Consider the following 25,386-nt stretch of genomic DNA (forward strand, 5'->3'; position numbering starts at 1 on the left):
ATAATAAAATTTCCAAATATTCACACATATTGGACATATGCGTGTGGGGGGGGAAATATTTAACTCATTCATTATGTTCATGCTTAACTTTAATCTCTCTTAATCTTGAATGCACGGCTTGTGTTATTGCCATCAAGATCTTTCTTTTTGTCTCCATGTGCAAATCATCATGGCACATTACTTTATTTATGTTTAGTTAATTAACTTATGGGTTATGTGTTAATTAATCAGATTAGCTTATGTATTTGAGAATTAGTCTTTGGGAAAGATCCATCGGCTTGTCTCATTAAAGCCTTTTCTTGAAGGGTTACTTTAATCGAAATTTCTTAAGCCATTAGAAAATTTTGGAGGTCATTTCTAGGGTCTTGTAAGAAATTCACAAACTCGTATTTTCTCTCTCTAGAATTTTTTTAAAAAGATATCCTCATTAAATTTATACTTACAAAAATGGATCTAACAAGGTATTGAAATATGTGCACAAGCTACAAGTCTCAACTTTTTGGGTTTGCAAAAGGCACTTATGTCATCATATGGCACCTTTTTTAAAACTTTGATGTTATTTTTCTAACCGTCTACTCTTATTGGCAATTTGGTGAATCACTTAAATTGAACACTTGGAGAGGCAGAAACGACTAAAAGAAGGGGAGAAGAGGCTTGTGCAATTTGACGCGCATAGAGGTCTCATTCCAAAATGGAGGCCTCTATGCGGTCGTCAAATTGCACAAGCCTCTTCTCCCCTTCTTTTGGTTGTTTCAAAACGACTTTTGAATCACTTAAATCCGACATCTGGAGAGACAGAAACGACCAAAAGAAGGGGAGAAGAGGCTTGTGCAATTTGGCGCCCATAGAGGCCTCCATTTGAAGGGAGGCCTTTAAATGGAGGACTCTATGCGCGCCAAATTGCACAAGCCTCATCTCCCCTTCTTTTGGTCGTTTTTGTCTCTCTAGGTGTTCGATTTAAGTGATTCAAAAGTCGTTTTGGGGATTTTTTGGCCGCTCTGAAGCAATGGTGATAATGTTGTAGAGATTCCTTTTTAATCTTATGTAATAATCTTCCTTTAGAAACAATCTTAAACTCTTCCAAATCAGGTTTTGCAAAAGATGTCCTTAATCATCATTCTTGGAGAAGTATTATCAATTTGTTGAAAAAGACAAGATATTATCATCATTATTTAAGCTTGAAATATATATTCTTCTATCATTAAAAATACATGCTTAAGTAGCACTAAAGAGAATGATTAGAAGGCTTATTCCATGAAGAGTACATTATGCAGTAACTTGGGCAATTACAAAGGCTCAATTTTATCCCTAGAGGCTTTCAAGAGATGTCCCTAATTATCACTCTTGGAGAAATATTATCAATTTGTTGAAAAAGGCAAGATATTATTATTATCATTTAAGCTTGAAATATATATTCTTATATCATTAAAAACACATGCTTAAGAAGCACTTAAGAGAATGATTAGCAGGCTTATTCCATGAAGAGTACATTATGCAATAACCTGGGTAATTACAAAGGCTCAATTTTATACCTAGAGACTTTCAAGATACAATACAATTCTTCAATGTGTAATAATATAATCATTAAAGTTAAAGATTCAATGTTTGATTTTGCACCATAAGATCCAATCCCCAATTAGATTTTGAAGTTGTATTAGAAGATGGCCCGCCACCAAAATGTACTCCAATGTTATTAGTCCGACTTTACCTATTCCATTGACAATATATATATTTAGAGAACAAACATGAAATTTCAATAGGTTAACCTCCTTGCTAAATTTTATGACTCTCTCTCTCTCTCTCTCTCTCTCTCTCTCTCTCTCTCTCTCTGCCCCCCTCTCCATTTCCTTGTACATTATACCTACATGAGAATCTAATTGTAGTAAGAGAAAACATCACTCGAGGGATAACATGATACAATCAAATCTTGTCTAGCAACATTAAAGAATAAGCCAACCCTAGAGATAAAAACCCAAGAAGAAATCATCATCATAGTTAAGTTTGAGAGAGAGAGTTTTGGGCCCATTAAGGTGGACTTAAGATTTGAGAGAGTTTTGGGCCCATTAAGGTAGAATTTACTTAAAATTTGGGTGAGAAAAGCACCAAAAGGATGGTATAAGGAGTTTTTTTAAAATAAACTTGGGAGACTCTATTTTAAGAGGGTTTTGTTTATCGTGAATCCGTTAGCTTGCCGACCACAACACATTAATCCTAGCTATAGTAGGAATAGTTAAACCCATGACCTTTGCATTGACACCTAAACAATGAAGTGTAACAACAAAGAGGTGGGAAAGAGATTCTTTCATCACTATGGGTTCAATGAAACTTATGTGGATCATATTAAGAAGTGAATCATACATTTAGATAAAGAAAGCATGGGCTTCTGGTGTATGCCTTGAAATCTTGTGATAGGGTAATGTCTATGCTAACATTAATGTCAAATGCATCCAATTATCAACCAACTGAATTGAAGCCCATTAGAAAGAGTAAGGAAGACTATATATAAATTGGGCTAATTACTTAAGGGGCCTTACATTTGATGGTCATAAGGATAGTGTCTAAAAATTGGTGAGCCCTCTTCTTTTACAAGAATAAATGTGTTATTTGAGCTATTCCTACCTATTATGGATGGTAGATGATTTTGAGTGCCATCAAGAATTAAATAATGTGCATTCCATTGAAAATGAGTTCAAAAAACATGTAGTTTCCCCTTGTATCATGTTGAGATGCGGGCCAAGAATAAATGTCTCTCCTAAGGAAGTTCATTCATTGGCATATTTATTGGGACATGTCAGGTGTCCACTTCTTGTACTTTAGTACTGTTATAATAATGATGTACCATTGGCTAGATTTTATATGAGGTTAAAAGTCTCCTTATGTAGCCAAAAGGGTGGTTACATACTTTCAAATAACCTACTACCAATGGCCTCTGCTATTGAACATTATGGATCCACCCATTTTGGAATTTATACAACAGTGTCAAATTTTTAAAAAATAAAAAGGCATGCACTAGTCAGCTAGTGAAGGCGTAGTATCATGGATAACCTCATTTACATTTGGAGACTCGATAGGTTAAGGCTTATGAAAATATATAGGGTTGTTCCATCATAAAAGACCAACCATTTTCCTTCTTTGCAAGTTACTTGGACTTTAACTAGTTCTACTCCCTTTTGTAAAGCTCCTTTGTTATCCATAGTTTTGTGCCATTTAGTGTATGTCGCTACTTGAGAACTCTAATCTTGTTGGGTAATTAAGAAATGCATGGTTACCTCTCTTTTTAAGTCATTAAATTTGTAAGTTGTGTACTCCTCCATGTTTTCTAATAACATGAACACATATTGAGCCTAAAAGCACAATTTGTAAATCAAATTTGATGGCCCTTTCTTAGAAGATTGGGTGGTATGGGCTAAATTTAACTATACCTTCTTTCCTTCTTTAGAATCTACATACATGATGTGCATCTACATAATACTACATTTGTGGTGGTACCAAAATTGTCTTATGTTGTATGCTACTTAACAAGATGATAATTGCAAGAGGTTCTTGAGAAAAACAATATGATAAAATTGAATTGCAAAACTAACCTCAAATCTTGCATGGTGTGGTTGCAAGGAAATGTACTGAAAAAGTTCAGAAAACTTTACATGAGCAAAGAGGCAAATGTTCTTCCAATGTACACTTATTATCTCCAATGCCCATCTTCGCATAAGTGTTAATTTTTCATCAATCTCCAACATATGCTTAGACATGGTTGGTTTTAAGTAAGTTGTATATACATGAATGGTTCCCTGAAACAAAGAATAAAAATAAAAAACAAAAGTCAATCTATCTATAAATAACTATGAAATATTTATGTTTAGTTTGTGATGCTTCTCATCACAAGTCTATAATATTTTTTTTAATGGTCATATTCACAACCTTTTTTTTAAATCTAGACTATATTTTATGTTAGTCTATGTAATTTCAATTTTATCAACATGAAATGTGCATACTCAATTTAACAACAAGACATGGAAAAAATAATAAACCATGCATATGATAACAAGAAATTGATTATGTATAACATAAGTTATGTTTAAAAACTTGGATTATACATTATCTCATGGAATACACTTAACTAAACAACATCTTTGCAAATAACATGAGATGTGCATACTTACGATAAAAAATAAATCTATTAACATGAGGTGTGCATGCTTACTATAAAAAATAAATCTATTAACATGAGGTGTGCATGCTTACTATAAAAAATAAATCTATTAACATGAGGTGTGCGTACTTACTATAGAAAATAAATCTATTAACATGAGGTGTGCATGCTTACTATAGAAAATAAATCTATTAACATGAGGTTTGCATACTTACTATAAAAAATAAATCTATTAACTTTATTTTTTTCTCAAATCAAATCAATATTTGTGGGTAAGGTAAACTAACTTTTAGTGAACTCTCAACACTTTGTGGAAGGGGTGTGCACTCGATGCCTTGACACAACTCAAAGAATAACAAGTTCTTAAGTTGCAAAAGATTTTTGAAGAATTTACACTAAAGTCCTTAAGTTGCAAAAGATTTCTGAAGAGTTTGGGCGGGGGATCAATTTTTGGAGGGTTTGGACCAAAATTTGGGGAAATTTCTACATTTCACATTTTGCTTCTTTCCCCCATCTTGCTTGAGATTTCCATAGCCATAGCTCTCCATTGTTACTTCTATAGCTTGCCAATACTTAGGGCAAGGCTTGGGGACTTGAAGAGCTATACAAAGAACACCTAATGAGCAAGCATGAGATGGTCGCCAATTTTTGCCCATAAGGCTATCGTGGGCTGCACGTGAATTTATGAAGATCCATGGAGGCATAGAAGTATATATTGGCTACCACAAAGCTATGGGACTTCAATACTACATGTAAGCTTCACATTGGTTGCCTTAATGATGCACACGGGGATGATTCTAGGGTTTCTTGGAAAGTACTCATGAATTCGGGTTTTTATCATAAATTGAGAAAATTAGCCACATACTCTTCTTCTCCATGCTTTCCTCGTCCCAAATATGCCCTCAATGCTTGAGTCTTGTTGATAAATTAGGGTTTATGGCTTCTTTTCAAAAATTAGGGCTTCCAACAAACTTTTCCATAAATTGAAGCCATAATCCTCTTCTCCTTGTCTTCCTCTTCCCATTCATATCACTATGGGTAGATTTGATCAACATAATTAGGGTTTCTTGGTAGAAACAGGGTTTAAGAAAAAATCATCATAAATTAGGGTTTGCTTTTATTCCCTCTTTCCTAATCTACCTTGCCATGACTCTAATCATTCTTCCAAACCATTCCATGAGGCTCCTTCATCAAGCTTAGCATTGCATATGGAATAAGTTAATTTGGGGATAAAGAGGGATTGCCAAAGACAATGATTATGCTCATGTGATGCCATGGTGGGGGCATAGCAATTTGGTATGCTTTGATTTATGGATGCCTATGAAGCAAGGAGTTATTTACCATGGGATAATGCAAGCATGAGTTCATGCATTTGAAGTAATTGGTTTAACCCTATCCACTTGAAGCAAAATTTACTATATTCTCTTTTCAAACTAGAATCTAGTTTATGGAAGAGGAGTACCCATGGCCAAAGGAGTAAGAGGGAGCCATGGGGGAGTTTTTCATGAAGCCTCCTTGCCACCATGAGTGTCTTGGAAAAAAAGTGGTAAGGAGGAGGATTAGGTGAGTTGGAGAGGAGACAGTGAAAGTAGCTACATGACATCGACTTCTTCTTTGATTGGGCACTTATCAATCAATGGCAATGATGGGACATGTGTAGGATGTATGGATTTGGTCATGTTCCTATGCTTAAGCACTAGCGAACAAATCATTGGCATTGTAAACTGATTGGGCATTGAGATGCACTTCATGTGGTTATATATGGTGGCAACATGTATACATGAGATGGTTGGGCATTGAGAGTTGGCCATTGTTTGATAATTGTATACTTTGGATGCCTCTTACATGTTGGATTCAGTCAAAAACCATGGGAATTGAATTGAAAGTGATTTTGGATCACTTGTTGGGGATTTATGGTCATTTTTCTATTTTTAACTTTTGTAAATCATAAAAGTAAAAATAGAGGATATTTGCCCTTGGACTGAAGTGAAGCGGACCACATATTTAGATAGTAGACATCACAAGCTTTGTACTATAGAGCAAACAGATATAAAATTGGATATCATTTGAGGGTTTTCCTAGTTGGAATAGGTTTTTGACCATGTTGGGGGGGAAATACCAAAGAAGTTTTCAGAGGTGTTGCAAGATGCCAATGTTGAGCATGATAATGTGGATGCAATGGATGATGAGAATGTTGTCCAAGTGCAATTGGGTGTTGGTGGGGCCACAATGTTATGGATAAAATTCATGCTAGAGAGGAGAATGCAGACCATGGGAAGATGCCTAACACAAACCCTCCAATGAGTATAGAGATGCAATCAATGATAATGATGATGTGTTCTATAATGGAGAGCATGATGGATAGCTTCAACATGAAAAAGAGATGTTGATTGAAGGATGATGAGTGAGATGTCTTCTCTTAGGAGTGAACTTAAAAGTGAAGGCATGCATCATGGTGACAAATTCTTTACGGCGGGTATAACTCGTGGGTGAAGACCCACCAATGCATGGCACACAAGGATTGGCTTCTTCTTCTAGATGTATGAAGAAATGGCATCTCAAGCAAGGCGGCCTATGGGCATTTCCATTGGCAAAGCTAATGATGGTGGCCATGCTAACAAGGAGAACCATCCACCATCATCAAGGTATATGGGAGGAGATCATCATCAAATGTTTTCTTCATTCCAAAATCAAGACAAAGGGAAACATTTGGCCTTTGATTTCACACGCATCGATGGCACTTGGAATAATATAAGATCTTCCACAAGGATAAATTTTGATAACACTAATGAAGATGGGGATGAATTCGAAGGGGTAAAGGACAAAGTGGGTTTCACCAAGTTCAAAGGACAAAGCACTTCCAATGAAGAATATGATGAGAATGGTATTTTTGTGAAAAGGCAAGAGATTGTAACAATAAGTACCAAGGACAATGAAAGGAAAAGATATGACAAGATGTATGAAATGGTGTGCTCCAAATTGCCAAAGCCTGTAAAAAAGAGGGGTGAATTCATTGAGTACATGGTGTCTACTCAAGTAGGAAATCTATGGTTCAAGCATGGTGAACCATTCTTTTAAGCTTTGTTTCTATTTAGTGGTAAAGGAGTCACTTGTGTACAACTTAAGACATGGCTTCACAATTGGGAGGCCTACTTCTATGTATTTCCTTGTGGAGACAATGGCAAGGTGGAGATAGTGACCTCATATTTCATGGGCAAAGCTAGATCTTGGTGGTTGCAAGAAAAGTACAAGCATGTGTGATGCTGAGAGAGTTTAGCCTATGAAGTTGTGCAAAGCTTTGTGACAATATACTATGAACAAATGAGCTTTAGAGCAAGATGCATGACACTTCTACATAAAGAGTCTTTGTCTAGTATGCCGAGGAGTACTGGTATCTTTATTTCTTTGTGCCAAACTTCAAGGAGAAAGAATAAATAGATAAATTTGTGAGAAAACCAAAAAAAGGTTTCATGCAAGTGGTTCAATGTATTATGGAGAGTGATGGTGACATTGTCCTAGATGAGATCTTGGTGTTGGTAGGACTTTTCCACAAGCCTACTTTATCTTTTATTGGGCAATCTAGAGAGAGTTCAGTTATATCCATACCTTGTATTGGGAGTCACTCTCTTGAGAACACTACAAGTGGAATCAAGATAGGGAGAAGCAAAATGAATTATATGTGTCTTCTCTTGGTTTACCTCTTGATTTGAGTGGGGATGGAAGGGCTATTATGCATTCAATTTTGGATGATGGTGGCTTCATAAAGGGCTAAAGGGGATATCCATTACCTCTTGCATTTGGTCAATGCATGGACTATGATTATATGGGACTTTATGAGCTCATTATGGGAGTTGAAGTAGACAAGACGCTTGCTGTAATTTATGGACAACAAGATGAGAAGAAGCCATACAAGATTTGGATTTCATCTTGAGTTCTAATTACACCTCTATACTCGTGGATCATTCTTGTGTTTTGTGTTGATGATAGTATTGGAAGCTAGAATTCATGCATTGATGTGGATGATGAGGACACATGTGTTGAAGACCATGTTGATGAAGTAACAGTTTATGACACTATGTTGTATGATCCTTACTTGGATGAGAAGTGGACAATCCATGACAATGCATTGTATGAACCCATTGGGATGGAGGTTACATATGAGGAGGTCCTTGTTTATGTGATGAGAAAATTTCATTTGATATGGAAGTTTCATCACCTAATGGTGGATATGCCACTAGGAGTTTATTTCAGTTCAGGGCTTCTATAAGAGACAACTCTTCTTGTGGGGAGACTTCAAGGGATGGAAGAGATTATGTGAATTATAAGGAGATCTCTTTCTACACAATGGGGGCTATAGATGCATTTGTGGATAGGTTTGTGCATGTGTGTAATGATGAGTTACAAGAAGAGCAAATGCATGGTTATCTTGTTGAGGAGACCGGCATTGATAGTGAGGCATATGAAGGGGGCTATTTCAGTGAAGAGGGTAGCTACTATGAAGGTCTTGGTAGTGATGAAAGTTAAGATGCATACGAGGTTAGTGAGATTGAAAAATGTTGAAGACTATCAAGATCAAGATGTGGATGTTGTTGAGGGTTCATATGCTTATGATCCTTATGTTGATGGTATATACATTGATGATGCTTACGTACATGGTGATCATGAATCATTTGATGGTGTGCATGTATATAGTGGTCATGAAGCATTGGGATGATGCTTATGTATTTGGGGATCATTATCATAGTGATATTGATGTTGAGCATTACATTTATGTGGATAATATGGATGCTTATGACATTGTGGATGTTGATGAGGTCATTGTTATGGTTGCAAGGATGGGCTCTTGAGTTTTCCCTTCAACCCGAGTGGCATTGTGATAGAGGATCTAGGCATGAATCTGCTCAGAAATGTAATTGATCCAAGTGGTTATGCACTTAGTTTATGGGAGCATTGTACACATAAGGGGCATCCATTTGATCTCAGAGGTTACATTTTTTATGATGATGAAGTCCAATTTCCAATTGACCTTAGAGACTATGTGATCAATGCAAAGTCCCTTGGAAACCTAATTTTATGTTGGAAAGGATTAAAGGACTCTTGGACACATATCATCGGAGATATGGTTGCTAAATGGAAGCTACTTGATTGCTGGAATTTATTGTCATTACAATTTTGGGGTCCTATAAAAAGTGGAAGATTTGAGTTTACATGCAAAGAATCTTTGGCGTAGGGTCTATACATTGAGATTGGGAATGATTGTGAGAATGACTTGAGAGCATATTATGCAACTCTTGGTGTATGGAAGGCATTATGGATAGATTTGGAGCGATATACATCAAGGCCATTATATGTTACATATGACCTACATGGTCATTGGAAGGCATTATGGATAGATTTGGAGCGATATACATCAAGGCCATTATATGTTACATATGACCTACATGGTCATTGGAGGTACATTCCATCTCGTGAGCTGAATTTTTATGGTTTGGAGGATGAAACCAATGCGAAGGGTTGGTTTGTAACAAAGTTATTAATGCCAAAGGCCATGGACAAGTGTAAAAGGGATAGTAATAAGTGTAGTAATAATGAACTAAGTATATAAGCCCATGGACATGTTCGTTAACTAACTTTTGGAATATACAATCTCTCTTAAAGATAATAGCTCAAGCTTTCATGGTGGTATGACTACTCATGTGTGCATTCCATGCAATGAATGCTAGGATGTATGCACTCCATTCCCATTGAGTGCTAACCTCTCTTGCAATGCATTACTCCATAAGAAAGAACCATAAATAAACCATAGAAAATTTTGAGTATCTCTCTTGTCCTTCATCATGAGATCAATTGAAACATAAAGCCTTGGGTAAACTAATTAAACTTTTAAGCAATTATAAAGTATGAGTGTAGTAATGATACTTTGTAAGTATAATGTTTAGCCATACAACAACTTAGTAAAGTCTCAAGTATGGGAAATAGAAGCTCATACCACCTAGTAAAACTTGGTCTTCATTTGGAGAAGCTCAAGTTAGACAATGAAAATGGTGTACAACTAAAAGTTTAAGCTAGACAATATTAGTACTTGGCATTCATCTAAAAAGTATAAATTAATGCTTGTAACTTGTTTGAATTTTAAATGGTTTTGTTAAACTAATGTCACTTTTTCTTTGTTTGTAACACCTAATAATCTATAGGGTCTCACAAGGTTCTTTTACTAATAAGAAAAGAATTCTTGATGTGTTCTCATTAATTAACATCCATGTGTATGCGTGTCTGATATATATATATATATATATATATATATATATATATATATATATATATGTATATATGTATCACATGAATCTTAAAAAAGGAAGTCTCTTATGTATTTTCTTAATTTTTAGTAAAAGGGGAAATAATGATCAACTAATATGCTAATCATAATTATAATTTTCTCCCTGATCTTGGCTATGGTGGCTTCTCCCACTTGAGAAGAGTGTTCCCTCCTCCATTGAGTGCAACTATGTATCTCCGGTTAATGAATGTTCATGAGTGTTCATGAGTGTTCTACTTTCTTTCACTGTTATCAAAGCTCTTGTCTTTGATCTTGGAAAGATTTGGAGTTCTTGAATTGCTTAGGGTTTCTTTATCTTGTTTAAGAAATTCTTGGTCTTTCTTAGGGTTTTCTTGATCTTGATTAAGAAATTCTTGGTCTTTCTTAGGGTTTTCTTGATCTTGATTAGCCGTTTCTTAGGGCTGTTTTAGTGATTTCTTAGCAAAATGTTTGTAAGAACTTGTTGGAAACCATCAATCTTAGCTTTTATAGCCTAATCTCATTGATTTTGCTTGATTTATGCCTCAGGGGGTTCGCCTAAAATTATGTAAGCATACCACGTGAGGTCAAATGAGGGGATTTTTAATTCAAAATTTGAAGGTAAATTTACAACAATACATTTACAAAAGGGGTTTTTTTAATCAATTTTGGAAAAAAAAACTTATAAGTCCATAAAAAAGGTTCATTTTTTATTCAACAAAAATTCATAGATAAGGGGTTTTTTAAATACCCCTAGAATGCACGTGATACATAGGGTTTCTTAGTAGTGCACCCCTGAGATTTATGCTTCATTTTCTCTAATCTTATCGTAAATCTGTTAGTCTAGTCCTATTCTCACTATTTCAGGCGCTATAAATCATCCACATATAAATTTGTTCATCCAGTCCTATTCTCACTAATCGAGTCCTATTCTCACTAATTCAAGCTATAAATCATCCGTATCTTGCTTGATTGATGCTTATCCTAGCTTACTCCATGAGCGTTTCCATCAAATTAAGTCAATTTTGTTTAAATCTTGCTAATTAAGCCTTAATCATGCTATTATGTTGCTAAAGCAGTCCTAGTTGTGTGAAAACACAAATCGTATGAGATGGCGGCAACAGCACGGGCGGCGGACGTTTCTGCTATCTATGCAAATTGGACGCTGGTTTTTCTTCTATTTTGTATGAGCCGTCTTTCTATTTTGGATGAGCCTTCTTTCTATTTCCGTCTAAGAACCGTGTGGAGAAAATCTTGTGGGAGCTTTGACCAAAAGCGCAACACAACAAACACCTCAACACAGATTTCCTCGCAGCAGCATTGCAGAGAGCTCGAACTTCCCGAGCTGCAGGTGTTCTTGTGGTGGTGTCGTCCACATGCACAGAAAATGCCTCTTAATGATGAGGAGGATTATAGTTTCCTATACTAATTTACTCCATCGAGACCGCCATAACTCCTTCCTTCGACAGTCAATTGAGATCATCATCCACTCTCTCGCAAGTTCTCTCGAAGAAAGAAATGCAAGGAAGGAAGGAAGTGTGTGGTTTTTATGTGTTTAAGCAAACCGGTATCCTTGTGCAAGAAGATTCGGATATACTTTTATGGCCGGTACTTTCTAGAAAAGCCCAAGAGGGGAAAGAGCACCAAACAAGGGTTACATTTGACCAATGTGGAAGCGAAGCATAGCCCAATGTTTCAATGGTTGGCAAAAGCCTCTACTTTGGTACCATTGAGGTCAAGCTTAAGCACAACACACATATCCTATGCATCTGTGGTCAAAGGGAGAAATGGAAGCTGAAGATGGGAATTCTTGGACATCCATTGTAAGTGCTTCTATTGATGTATTTTCAGCTCTCATGATATGATATGCCACAAAGGAAGCTTGATCTTAAGGACGAGATCATTGAGGAGAGGCACAAGTTGATATTAAATTGGATGGCAATTGGAAAGTTTGTAAGAATGCATTATACGAGCCATTTTTTGGAACCCATATGATTGCCCATTATTTGATTATGGGGATGTGGACCATGTTGTACATGATGGACATCATGATGATACTTCGCACACATCTATTAAAAGTGTATTTCGTTTTGGTATTGTGTATGGTGACTTTTTGAGTAAGCAACAAGAGAGTCGAATTGATGGCCAAATGAAAGCCTCATTGACAAATGAATGGCCACTAGGAGTTCATTTTAGTCCATAGCTTCCATAAGAAGCAACTATTCTTGTGGGGAGACTTCAAGCGATGAAAGTGTTGATGTGGATTACAAAGAGGTTCCTTTGTACTACACAATGGGAGATGTAAATAGGTTTGAGGATAGATTTGGGCTCGTGCGATGATGAGACACAAGAGTGGCCCTTATTGACAAGGATGGCATTGATAGTGATGAATATGAAGAGGAGAAAATGCATGGTTCTCTTATTGAGAAGGATGACATTGGTCGTGATGCATATGAAGAGTATTATCTCAATGAGAAGGACAACCATGAAGATTCTGGTAGTGAGATGAAAATCAATCTTGTGGAGTGGATGTCGATGACAAGGCCTTTGAGCATGTGGTTGTCTCCTTTGGTGAGATTAGAGATAGATGGTTGACAATTGAGGATAGTGAACACGAAGATACAAGTGTTAAAGACTATCAAGATCAAGATATGGATGATATTGATGATACATATACTTATGATTCATTTGATGGTATATACATTGATGATGCCAATGGATATGACCCATATGTTGGAATCTATAGGTATAATGCATATGCTTGTGAGGATGACACCTTGGATGACCATAATGGTTCTTTATTGATGATCCATATACATCTAATGATGATGTTATTCCTTTTGACCCTCATGGTACATGTGAGAAGAGTGAGGCCTATATATGTGGGAGGAGGCATTATTTGTGGAGTTTCATTTAGCGTCTCGCATGATCAAGATTGGCATGGTTTCATTGGGGTTATCTTTTCTTTATGACCCAGGAGGATACCTTGCCAAAGGCGGGTTCTGGATGGTTGAGTAGATGCCAGAAATGATCTTGGGTATGAGCTTGGGTACCTTGCCAATGGTGGGTTCCGGTGGATGGTTAAGAAAATGCCAGAAATGATCTTGGGTATGAGTTTGACATGAGTCTTTGATGATATTCTCCATTCATGTGAGTTCATACATATGTTTCGAGGATGAAACCTTATGGATACGGATGGTTTGTAACAAAATAAAAGAGTCTCATGTCTATTTGGGCCCAAAGCCAAGAATAAATTATATGTAAAAGGAGTCAAGGGCTAGGGGATAGGTTGGCCATGCTCGTGGACACTTTTAAGTGTAGTGTGAAAGGGCAGTCATGTATATAAGTGAAAAAGGGGAATAATAATCAACTAATGATGAATATGCTAATCACAATTACAATTTTCTCCCTAATCTTCGCTATTATGGCTTCTCTCACTTGAAAAGAAGAGTATGCCCTCCTCTATTGAGTGTAACCGTGCAAACTCCGGTTAATGAGTGTATATAGGTGTTCTACTTTCTTTCATAATTCCTTTTCATGATATGCCAATAGTTAAGAGAAATGCTCGCAATGCATTAACCTTAATTATGTTCAAGTTATATTTGTTAAGTTAACAAACAACTATGGCATAGAGTTTCTCCACCTATTGATCTGATCTTTAAAATTACCTTAGGATTATTAATAATAAAGATGATTTTAACAAGATAAGTAGATATGAAAACATACTACTCAATAGGATTATTAAGAATAAAGAGAATTTTAACAAGGTAAGTAGAAATAAAAACATGCTACTCAATACCTTGTTTACACAAAGGCAAATGGCTTACCTTAGTCTTCGGATGCCATAAATAGACTATGAATGCAAGCTTCACTTCCCCATATAAAGGCATCCTATATAAACCAAAAGATTAAAACAAGGATAATTATGTATATATTTAAAATTTTAAAGTGGCTAAATGATGCATACTTTGATTCTTGTAAATCAAATACATGAGGGAAAGTTTAAGAAAATTGTATATTTACCATGATATTAATGTATCTGCTATTCTCTCCAATACAGTAATGATTGCAATGATAATCCTTTGGCATGGAACAAAAGTTAAAAAAACAATTGTTAGAAAATTAAACTACTTTAAAAGCAAAACTTAGACAATGTTAAACGCAAACACTAGCATCAAATTGTTGTTCATGTGATGCAATTTATTATGTCAGATTCATCAGAATAGTTTAATGGTAGAGCTTTGTAAAGCTTTGTAAGATTCATGAGAATAGTTGAATGGTAGAACTTTGTAGACCTAGGTGAGACACGTAAGCCTTGAAAATATTTTCCATGGTTCAAGTTCACTATATTTGTAAAATATTTACATTTGAGCATTAAGTCTTACTAAATAATTATTCAACATTTCCACAAAGAGAAAAGAGAATTTGTAAAATATTTTCATTTGAACATTAGTATTTAACAAAGAATTGCTAAACATTTCTACAAGAAAAAAGAGAAGCTTTTTCCTCAAAATTTCTCCTAAGAAATTTACATGGTTCCACTTCTCTAATACTATTTTGATATACAAAACATTTTAAAACTTGAAAAGGAACAATAAACCAAATTACATAAAACACTTCATTTGGATTTTTACTTGTGATTACGAGTCACAAAACATAGTCATAGAAGAAAAAAAAATTATCCTCTAGACTAATGTCTAAGAAACTTTTGATTATGAATTATAAAACATAGTCATAGAATAGAGAAAAAGTTTATCCTCCAAAATTATGTCTAAGAAACTAACATTATTAAACTTGCTAGTTTCTTAGACTAATGCCTAAGAAACTAGCATTATTAAACTTGCTAGTTTCTTAGACTAATGCCTAAGAAACTAGCATTATTCAACTTCTTAGTAATGTTTCAATATGCCTTTATGATAAACCTAGTCAAGCAAGTACAATTATTCTCTCTTTAACCATTTTTATTCAATCATTTATATTATTTTTTCAATACAAGTGATAAGATAATTTTACTACTAAAGTATTTTTTCCAAAACATGAGTACATCTACAATGACTTCAATATAAACACAAATATTTAACTTTAATTATGTTTAAGATATCAAAATAGTTTTTTATTTTTAAATATTTATTTCATCCATTTTCATTCTCTCTTTTTGACTTATTTCTTGTCCTTTTTTCTAGTATCCTCATTCTCAATTTCCCTAACCTTGTTCTCTTTCTTTATCCTTGAATGTAACCTCATTCACTTCACTACATGTGGTTACAAATGTCTCATTTATTGCCTCTTTATAGCTACATTGAAGTGAACTTCATTCAGGGAACTTTATGGTCTTTAAAGGGACTTTTAGGAAAAGTGGAAATGGATCAATGAGAGATAGGCCATTGTTATAGACATGCCATGAAAATTTGAATTTAAAATTTGGAGAAAAAACATGCCATAAAATTTTGGAGAAAAGACTATGTATGCTTATCTTGTGTAAAAAGTCTAAAATTTCTAAAATTTCCTAAGCCAAAACTCTCTCATGTGGGATATATTAAAGTTCTTAAAGAGAAAATGCTAAATCTGCCATGTGTGAAACATTTAAACTCAATATATATGGACCTAACATTTTTAAAGATGGTATGGAATTTGGACTCAATATATATGGATTCAACATTTTTTTAAATGTGGCATTTCTTAGAGGGACCTTTTGAGATCTCAAAACTCTCCGTAGGAGGTTTTCCCCTGATCATCTTATGAGTGTGTGTAAGTGATCTAATTATATCACCTCGTTTATACTTCACTATCCCCCAAGCATGTGTACACTCTAATTATATCACTTCACTTATACTTCACCATCCTCCCAAGTATATGTACACTCTTATGAGTGTGTATACTCTATTATGGATTGTGTAAGTGACCTTATCATGTCACTTCACTTATACTTCACCATCCTCCCAAGTATATGTACACTCTTATGAGTGTGTATACTCTATTATGGATTGTGTAAGTGACCTTATCATGTCACTTCACTTGTACTTCGCTATGTCTCAATCTACTTTAAGTGTATTTTGTTTATCATTAATAGCTTTTCCAGCATTTTGTGTAAGTGACCTTATCATGTCACTTCACTTGTACTTCACTATGTCTCAATCTACTTTAAGTGTATTTTGTTTATCATTAATAGCTTTTCCAGCATCGTCATCATTGTCATTGGCTTTTTCATCCCTGTAATAACATTTCTACACTACTCTACACTGCCATTTTTCATACACTTTATAGGTCTCTTGGTCATCAGTGATCTACTAGTAGTAGCAATCTCGGTTCAATAGATCTCTTTTTCATCCTTACTAGCAGCATTTCTACACTCTACAATCTATTGGCAGAGCCATCTCAATTGCATGATTTAGTGGGCATTGACAATACTTACTGGTTATTAGGATATTTGCATTTTGTGTCAAAGATTCATTATTAGGTTGAAATGGTAGGCATTGATATATATTGGGATGCTTTCCACTGAGGATAAGCTTGACAAGACCAACTACCCGTTGTGGTCCTATATAATGCATCATGTATTAGTTTTACCAAAGGGATTTATAATGTTGTTATTGGCATTGAGGCATGCCCTCTAGTGTAAGTACTTTGAATGGTAATACTCGTTCAAATATAACTATGGAATCCGCCTCCCCAATGGAACATGCAAGGTGGGATGGTAGGGATGCGCAGGCACATGCATTGGTGGCACTTTTCATGAAAATGAGTATTATTCCTCATATTCGCTCATGTAAAACTGCCAACTAGGCTTGGGAGCAAGGATATTGAGAAGGGGGCTGATAAGCCTAAGAAGAAAGGAAAATTTAACTATTTATGGAAGCCAAGCCATTATATCGATAAACATAGAGAAGGAGAAGAAGACAGAGCTAGGTATGAATGTGGCTTATGTATCATCAAACAAGTGCTGAAAAGGAGTCAGTGGACTATGCATAGGATGATTGGTGGGCATTCATTGTACACACTGCACTTATGACCCTTCCGTCCATGATGTATGTATATTTGTGATAGATTAGCATGTTTGGTATTTTGGTAGTTATGCTGGCAAGTACATTACTACTGAGCATGATTTATTTTCCTCCCTTGAGTCTGGTCCTCAAGTAGGCATAGCAACATGTGCAAACAACTCCTCATATCCATTGTAAGGAGCTAGTAAGATTGTGCTCATATGCAAACAACTCCTCATATCTAGTGTAAGGAGTTAGTAAGGCTGTCCTAGGTTAAACTCACTAATGCAAATGGTGGGATAATCACTCTCTCAAAATTCTTATTTGTTCCAAGCATTAAAAATATTTTTCTTTTCAATCTCTGCCATTACTAGGGTAAGTGTATAGGTGTATGACTGGAGTGATGGTGGAGACATCACTATGGTATCCGATTCTCTAAGCCATGGGATTTATAGGTTTGACATGTATGAGAGATTGGCACATACTGCTTCTTCAATCAATGCCACACGTGCTAGGAGTGACATGAAGCTATGGTATGCTCACTTTGATAATTTGAATTTTGGTAGTTTGTTGTGCTCGAAAAGGAAAGAGACGGTGTTAGAGTTGCTAAAGGTTAAGGGCCTTGTCAAACATATAGGATCATTTTAGGCAAGGTCCAAAAAGACGGATCAATAAGGTTTGTCCAAAAATTATAGCTTATACATAGTGATGTATGTGGTCCTATGAGGACACCATCAATTTTGGGGGGGAGGGATATCTCTACTTTGTGGCTTTTATTGATGACTACTCTAGGCACACCTAGTGTATCCATTATAGGAGTAGTCATAGGTTTTAGAAGCCTTGTTTCAATGGTTAAAAATGTGTCTAGTGTTTGCATTTAAACGTGGCACCCTTCGTACATATCGAGGGAGCAAGAGTATATGTCAAAAGAGTTTCATGCATATATGGTTGGTTGAAACATGCATAAAACATCAATGCACAGTGCCTTACACACCTTAACAAAATGGTGTGGCTAAGAGGAAGAACATATCTCTCATGGAGATGGCACATTGAATGTTTAAAAGCCCAATATATTCCTTATGTTTTTTGGTTGGAGGTAGTTATGTGCACCACTTATGTGCTAAACAGATGCCCCACCAGGGCCTCCCACCAAGGCCTTGCAAACAATTACTCTTGAATTCCTCTATGGCTCATTTGCCTTTTTTTTTGTTGTCTACTTAATACAGGCATCCAAGAGTATCAGGAAAGGGTAACCAGACAGGCATCCAAGAGTATGAGGAAAGGGTAACCATACACACATCCAAGAGTATGCCAAAATAGCTCATGTAAACATTTCGAGATAGAAAATTAGCTACTCTTTTACCTATTAGGACACATGCAGGTTCTCATCATGTATCTCTTTGTTTTGTGGATCATGCTCTCATTGATAGTATATATGAAATGAAGAGGAACTTGTTTCCTTTAAGGAAGCACTAGAAAATCATCATTGGATGCAGGGCATGCAGGATGAGTGTGACTCCACTCCTCAAAAAAGATACTTGGTATTTGGCAAATTTACCTTATGGTAAAAAGGCCATTGGTACAAAGTGGGTTTATAAGCTTAAGTGTACAATAGAGCTGATATTAGCCACTACAAGGCAAGGCTTGTTACAAAGGGTTACGCTCACAACGAGTAGGGCATAGATTATGATGAGAACTTTGCACCCACATCTTTTATGAGTTACAATCACGTGTATTATTACATTGGCAATGCACTCATCATGGTTGAAATGCACATCAATTGGATATTAAGATTGCCTTCTTGAATGGTGATTTTGCATGAGGATTTTTATGTACCTTAGCCTCATGGTTTTATTGAGAAGGGAAAAGAGTCTAAAGTATGCATGTTAACAAAAGCTTTATATAGCCTTAAGGAGGCTTAAAGAGCATAGTATGAGAAGATAAATGCATACTTGTTTACAAATGGTTTTTGTAACAGTCCAACTAAGAGTACTAAAGATTTGTTTTGTCATCGTTTTATACATTGATGACATGCTGCTCACATGCCCCAATGAGAAGAATATTTTAGCCTCCTTCCAGGCTAAATTACATGTGTCATTTGAGATGAAAGATTTGGGATCATGCATTATTATTTGGGAATACAATTTATGTAATATAATGATGGTATTGTGATGTTATAGTCAAAGTACAGACTGCTTACATGGTTTGGTCTTGAAGACTTTGAGCATGTTACTACACCAATAGAGACATGTGCTAGGCTCAGTCTCTAGGATTTAGGTGGACAATTTAATGCATCACTTTATTAATAGGCTATTGGGTGCATCACCTATATATGTAATATGACGCTAAACATTTATTTTAGGGTCTCCAAGTTGAGCAACTTTATGCATAGTCCCAGAAGTAATCATTGGCATTTTGTCAAGTGAGTCCATCCCTTGGGCTATTCTATGCTAAGGTGGGTGATTCCGATTTTAGGGTCTCCAAGTTGAGCAACTTTATGCATAGTCCCAGAAGTAATCATTGGCATTTTGTCAAGTGAGTCCATCCCTTGGGCTATTCTATGCTAAGGTGGTGATTCCGATTGGCCCAAATGTATGATACTATGCGAGTGTCTATGAGTGGCTTTTGCATTCATCTTGGTTATTCATATATATCATGGCTTAGCAAGAAGCAGCCAACGATGGCTACTTTGAGCTGTGAGCTGAATATAAGGAAGCTTTTATAGCGACTGTAGAGTGTGTATGCCTTAGACACCTTTTGGTAGATCCTGTTACATACACACGGATGTAGCAAGAAAGAGACATGGAGAGAAGCATAACATTACTGCCAAAAAAATGAATTGATTTATGGCTATCAACATCTTTAATGGATCTTTGTGTTCAAAAGCATTACTCCATTTGAACACAAAGATCCATTAAAGATGTTGATAGCCATAAATTAATTCATTTTTTTTCACGAACATTTAAAAAAAGGCTTTTTCTACTTGTGCAAATAATAATTTAAGTAGAAAATATACAACGTATTTGGAATTGTACTACTTGGTTGAGATCATTCAGTTCTTATTTAAGCGTAAAACTTCTCCCTAATTTCTATATGATTATAAAACCAAGTGAGCTCTAAAATAAAAGTGCTCTATTTCACCCTTTAAACATGGTGTTTCAAATGTATCTAGCATGCCTTTGATTACTGTAATGTGTACCAAGGGTCCACATGCTTGCCATTTAGCTATACAAGCACATAATTCATCTTAGCATATTTATTTTTCTCATGCATAATTCATTTTTCCATGAAGCATCTTTGTACTTTATATCCCAAGGAGATCACATTATATATATATATATATATATATATATATATATATATATATATATATATATATAAACATAGCATGCTAGTGTATAGATGGGGCTTCTTAGGGATTTACATGATGTACACATGCAAGAGGGGATCAAACAAATATTAAAGGGTTTTTTTAAACTCAAGATACGTGATTTAAGAGAAGGGTCTTTTATTTTTAAGATATGTGAAATTTAAAAAATGGGTTTTTGATTTCAAATCCAAACATGTATGCTTATAAAATAGTGTTAAAAATAAAAATTAGGGGTATTTAAATACATCTATAACCCCTCCTCCCAAGATCTACATGATGGTAATATCCCTATATACTCTTGTATATATTTTTGGCATTAAAAATAAAATTTTATGGAAATTCATACTTATCGTTACTTTTAATCCATTCCATCTGTCATGAAACCTTTGTGAGGACTCTTTAACTTTACTCATGAGAGTAAAAAAGTGAAAAAATGAGTAAAATATATAACTAAGATCATGACCGTTGATACACTTATTCTTCTATAAATAAGTTAATCTAGTATTATTTTCTTTATTAGTATATTTCAACTATTTATCTACAACTATGATAAGAATATAACTATAATCTTTGCGGGTTGAACAATCTAAAGTTTTCAATAGAAAGTAGCTTGTAGAGGAATGGGGGCTCTTGGATGGTCTACACTATATATCACTTGGCTTCTCATTTGTTTGGCACTACCATTTAGTTCTCTCCTCTTATTGAGAGCTTCCATTTGTTTATACTCTTAATTTCACCACCATATGGATTTTTCTCCTTTTTCATTAGAACTATTCCTTGATTAGGGAGTCGAAATGTTAGGTGAAAAAGAACCATGTAATTCAAAATACTTGACTTCTCTATATATGTATGCATGCATACACATGTGTGTGTGCATGTCCATGCTACATGAAATGAAGAAACATTTCAAAATGTGACCGTGGCATACAAACCACACTAAATCAATCAGACCTTACCAAGCACTCTATGTTGATTCACACAAATTTCCTATACTAGCCATGATACTACGCGGCATAAAGAACCCATTTGGGAGAAAATAAAGCTTGAAGGATAAATTTCATGAGAAGATTCTCTGCATCACAATGATATTATTCTATTTACAAAAATTACAATACCTTTGCTAAAAAGATTTATTATTATTAAATTATCTTGTTAACACTCTAAGATATCGGAGGGGACTATGAGATAAAATTGTTTGTGCTTGTACCTAATATGACCAACCCTTGTAATGAAGTCACCTTATGATTCGCAGGAGCAATGGGTGGCATTGATCCATTGAGGCATGTTGTCATATTGATAATCCATTGGGTGGCATTGATCGACTCACCTATTAGTGATCCAGTGATCCTAATCCATTGAGGCTTGCTTACGTATTGGTGATCCATCAGGTGGCATTGATCCATTGAGGCATGCTCACCTACTATTAGTGATCCACTGATCCATTGATCCATAATTTGTCCACTGGGTGGCATTGATCCATTGGGGCATCTCACCTATTGATGTCTTGCTTTCTTATTTTACATAATAGGCTTCATGACCATCTCTACAATTCTAGACACTATATCTTTGTGATTGTTTTTGCAAAGTTACATGAATTAATATCAATTCTTTCACATAAGGTTTAACACATTGTCCCAACGCACTCTAGCTCGAGTGGTCACACCTTGGTCCATGGATGGAAACTATAAGTGGTTTTGTATTACAAGGTCCATTAAATATAAACAATCATAGGGCTCTTTCCCAAGTCATTTGCCCACTTCTCTCCACCCTACCCAAGCTAAGTCATGAGTTTGGCACCTCATCATCTCAAAAAAAGTAAACAATCATGGGGAATACCCTCATGGTGTACTTTTTCGAAGACCTACATATAACGTGTGTTCAAAGGGTATTAAAAAAAACCTTTTCTATGAATTTTGACTTAATAAAATGATCCCTTTTTCTTTATAAACTTATGGGTTTTTTTCCCAAAATGCTATTTAAAACCCCCTTATGTAAGTAGATTTATGTGAATTTTTCTCAAAATCTTGGTTTAAAAAACCCCTCCTAATTACACTTAGTAGATTTATATATTTTTAAGTGAACCCCTCGAGGGAATACCTCTTCATCTATTTGTGTCATGATTTACATTTCATGAATAACAAGGAATGTTTGCAAGCATATAGTGAGTCTCGACTTTTTTCCACAGAATTCTCGCTTACAAGGTTTTTTCCCCTTTCATTGCATTTTGTTAGCCTAAATGATGGTAGTATACTTTTTTTTTTAATCTTCACATCATGCCAACTCAGCACACCTTCCTTGTGCCAACATGCTTTAGCTCGAGTGGTCACACCTTGGTCCATGGATGGAAACTATAACTGGTTTCGTGTATTACAAGGTCCATTAAAGATAAACAATCATAGGGCTCTTTCCCAAGATGTTTGCTCGCTACTCTCCACCCTACACAAGCTAAGTTGCAAGTTTGGTACCCCATCGCCTCTCGAAAAAAGCAAACAATCATGGGGCATACCTCTTCATCTATGTGATTTTGTGATTTACATTTAATGCATAACAAGGAATGCCTGTAATAAGCAAATGGTGAACCTCCACCTTTTTCCATATAATTCTCTCTTGCAAGGTGATTTACATTTAATGAATAACAAGGAATGCCTACAAGCATATGGTGAACCTCCACCTTTTTCTATATAATTCTCTCTTGTAAGGTTTCTTCCCCTTTTGTTGCATTTTATTAGCCTGAATGATGTTGATATACTTTGCTTTTTTATCTTGTAAGGTCAATGTTATCAAAACTAGCCAATTATATGTAGTCTACTCCAAAATGTTATTGGTGTATCCCTAAACCTCATATAGATGAATATATTGCGTCCAGCAGAGCAGAAGACTTTTGTGAAACTTCATGTATAAGCTAAGAGAGCCATGACCTTTTTTTTATTGTATACACTGCAACCTACCCTTTGGAATACTCAAAATCCATGGGTTTAACTTGTGGTCTCAATATCTTTTGTTCGAATATTCAATACCTAGAAATGGATGAGGTAAAGAGGACCTACCATTGAAAATGGTTGAATACCGAATCAAATTCAAATGGGAACATGTTGAACTCCTTTTTAGGTTCCAACTGGGAACATCTTAAAGTCCCTTCTAGGTTCTATGATATTAAAGAGCAAGCTAGAGAATTCTGTTGAAAATTGGAACCTAGCACCATCGGGTGTAGCAAGCATGGATCAAAGTAGGGTTCTTCCTAAGGAAATTGAACACCCTAACCACTCGAGTGTAACACCCACCACCGGAAAATGTTTGTTAAGATACCCCTCATGCAAGTACAATCATGCAAGGTTTTTACATTTCCAATAAAATCCTTGTGTTTGGAACCGACGTGGTATTCTTACATATCTGTAGGTAGGTGAACCCTCGCCTTGGAAGCATGCAAGTAAAGCAATTCCTTCTTTGTTTTTTGGGGTGGAGATTTAAATATGGTGGTAACTAAAGAGTGAGTGGGTGAGGGATGGAATCCTATGATGCTTTAAAGTTTGGATGACCAATGCTCATTTAAATAATTCAAGGAAATTTAAGGGTGGATAAAATAAATAGACAGATAACTAGCAAAAATAAAACACGAAAACAAGGAAGGTGGGGTGGTACCAGTATTGACACCAAAGCTGCAGTTGGTCGGGGTCAGGAGGCACGTCAACTTCTATCGTTTGGAAGCACTTGAAGGCGGGGTAGATGTATCCCAGGGCTAGTCTGCGGAAGCCACAGGAACGCGCGTCAGAGAGAGAGAGAGTGTCTGTGTGTGTGTGTGAGAGAGAGAGAGAGAGAGAGAGCGCGTGCCACCACAACTCACATACATCAAGATTCTGGTGAAGAGAGAAGAAGCCATGATATCAATCAGACGCTGCACACAAGTAGAGCGGTTTCAAACATGCATTGGGCCAGTTATAATCAGTTTTCCGTGGCTTTGCCCAACAAGCCTGTCACAAAATTCAAGCTATGCCTGCCTTGTATTGCCCTACAAGACAAGTCTCATAATACAAGGCTCCTTCACCTACACACAAAGCATCCACCAATAGCAGCCTGCACCTTACGATATTCGAATCATACATAGTGTGTCAAAAAGAGGGCAAAAGTTATGCTCACTTAGTTAAAGTTGCAGGACAAACTAACTTCCATCCTCCATCTCTCTCTCTCTCTCTCTCTCTCTCTCTCTCTCTCTCTCTCTCTCTCTCGCTATACCTTTCTTCCACCCACAAGTGGGCGGATTGGCTAGTGCGAGGGCCCATAAAGAAGGCCATGATCCACCCGAGTTCAAGTCCAACCGTTGGTCATATATACCTTTGTGTTGCATTCTACCGACGCTAATACCTCTCTCTCTCTCTCTCTCTCTCTCTCTCTCTCTCTTTATATGATATAATACAAGCCAAAATGAGTATTCATGTTTCTTCCCTTTCCTCCGTATCTTTCCTCCGTTTAATAATAGTCTATAAAAAGACAAACCAATATTTATAGAGAATTGTTCCTGGCTTTATGCATGAAGATTCAATAACTTGGTTTTTTCTCTCTCTTACTTTGTAAGTCTTTCATAACCTTAGTTTAC

At 35.8% G+C, this 25,386-nt stretch overlaps 1 protein-coding gene across 2 annotated transcripts; it reads right to left on the reverse strand.

Annotated features, from left to right (window-relative positions):
- Positions 1-1,455: 1,455 nt before the first annotated feature.
- On the reverse strand, positions 1,456-24,766 carry LOC147624827 (putative HVA22-like protein g). 2 transcript variants are annotated; one of them, XM_086818871.1, is made up of 6 exons: positions 24,641-24,766; positions 24,435-24,536; positions 14,469-14,525; positions 14,273-14,336; positions 3,645-3,788; positions 1,456-1,708 (listed from the first exon to the last, which is right to left on the reverse strand). In XM_086818871.1, the coding sequence occupies exons 1-6, from the start codon at positions 24,670-24,672 to the stop codon at positions 1,694-1,696; spliced, it is 414 nt and encodes a 137-aa protein (XP_086674997.1). In that variant the 5' UTR covers positions 24,673-24,766; the 3' UTR covers positions 1,456-1,693. The 2 variants fall into 2 exon arrangements, with proteins under 2 accessions (XP_086674997.1, XP_086674996.1); XM_086818870.1 differs by having other exon boundaries at positions 3,585-3,788.
- Between the last annotated feature and the right edge of the window lie 620 nt (positions 24,767-25,386).

The sequence above is a fragment of the Cibotium barometz genome, chromosome 24 (genome assembly GCF_041138505.1).
Source record: "Cibotium barometz isolate CiBa-2024 chromosome 24, ASM4113850v1, whole genome shotgun sequence".
NCBI classification, from domain to species: Eukaryota; Viridiplantae; Streptophyta; class Polypodiopsida; order Cyatheales; family Cibotiaceae; genus Cibotium; species Cibotium barometz.

Bases quoted from the DNA above. Each gene is read 5' to 3' on its own strand.
- LOC147624827 (XM_086818870.1), bottom strand. From the start codon at position 24,672: ATGGCTTCTTCTCTCTTCACCAGAATCTTGAT. The intron at 24,537-24,640 runs GTATGTGAGTTG...TGGCTTCCGCAG, and splicing joins CTCTTCACCAGAATCTTGAT to ACTAGCCCTGGGATACATCT. The intron at 14,337-14,468 runs GTAAATATACAA...TGGTTTATATAG, and splicing joins GCAGATACATTAATATCATG to GATGCCTTTATATGGGGAAG.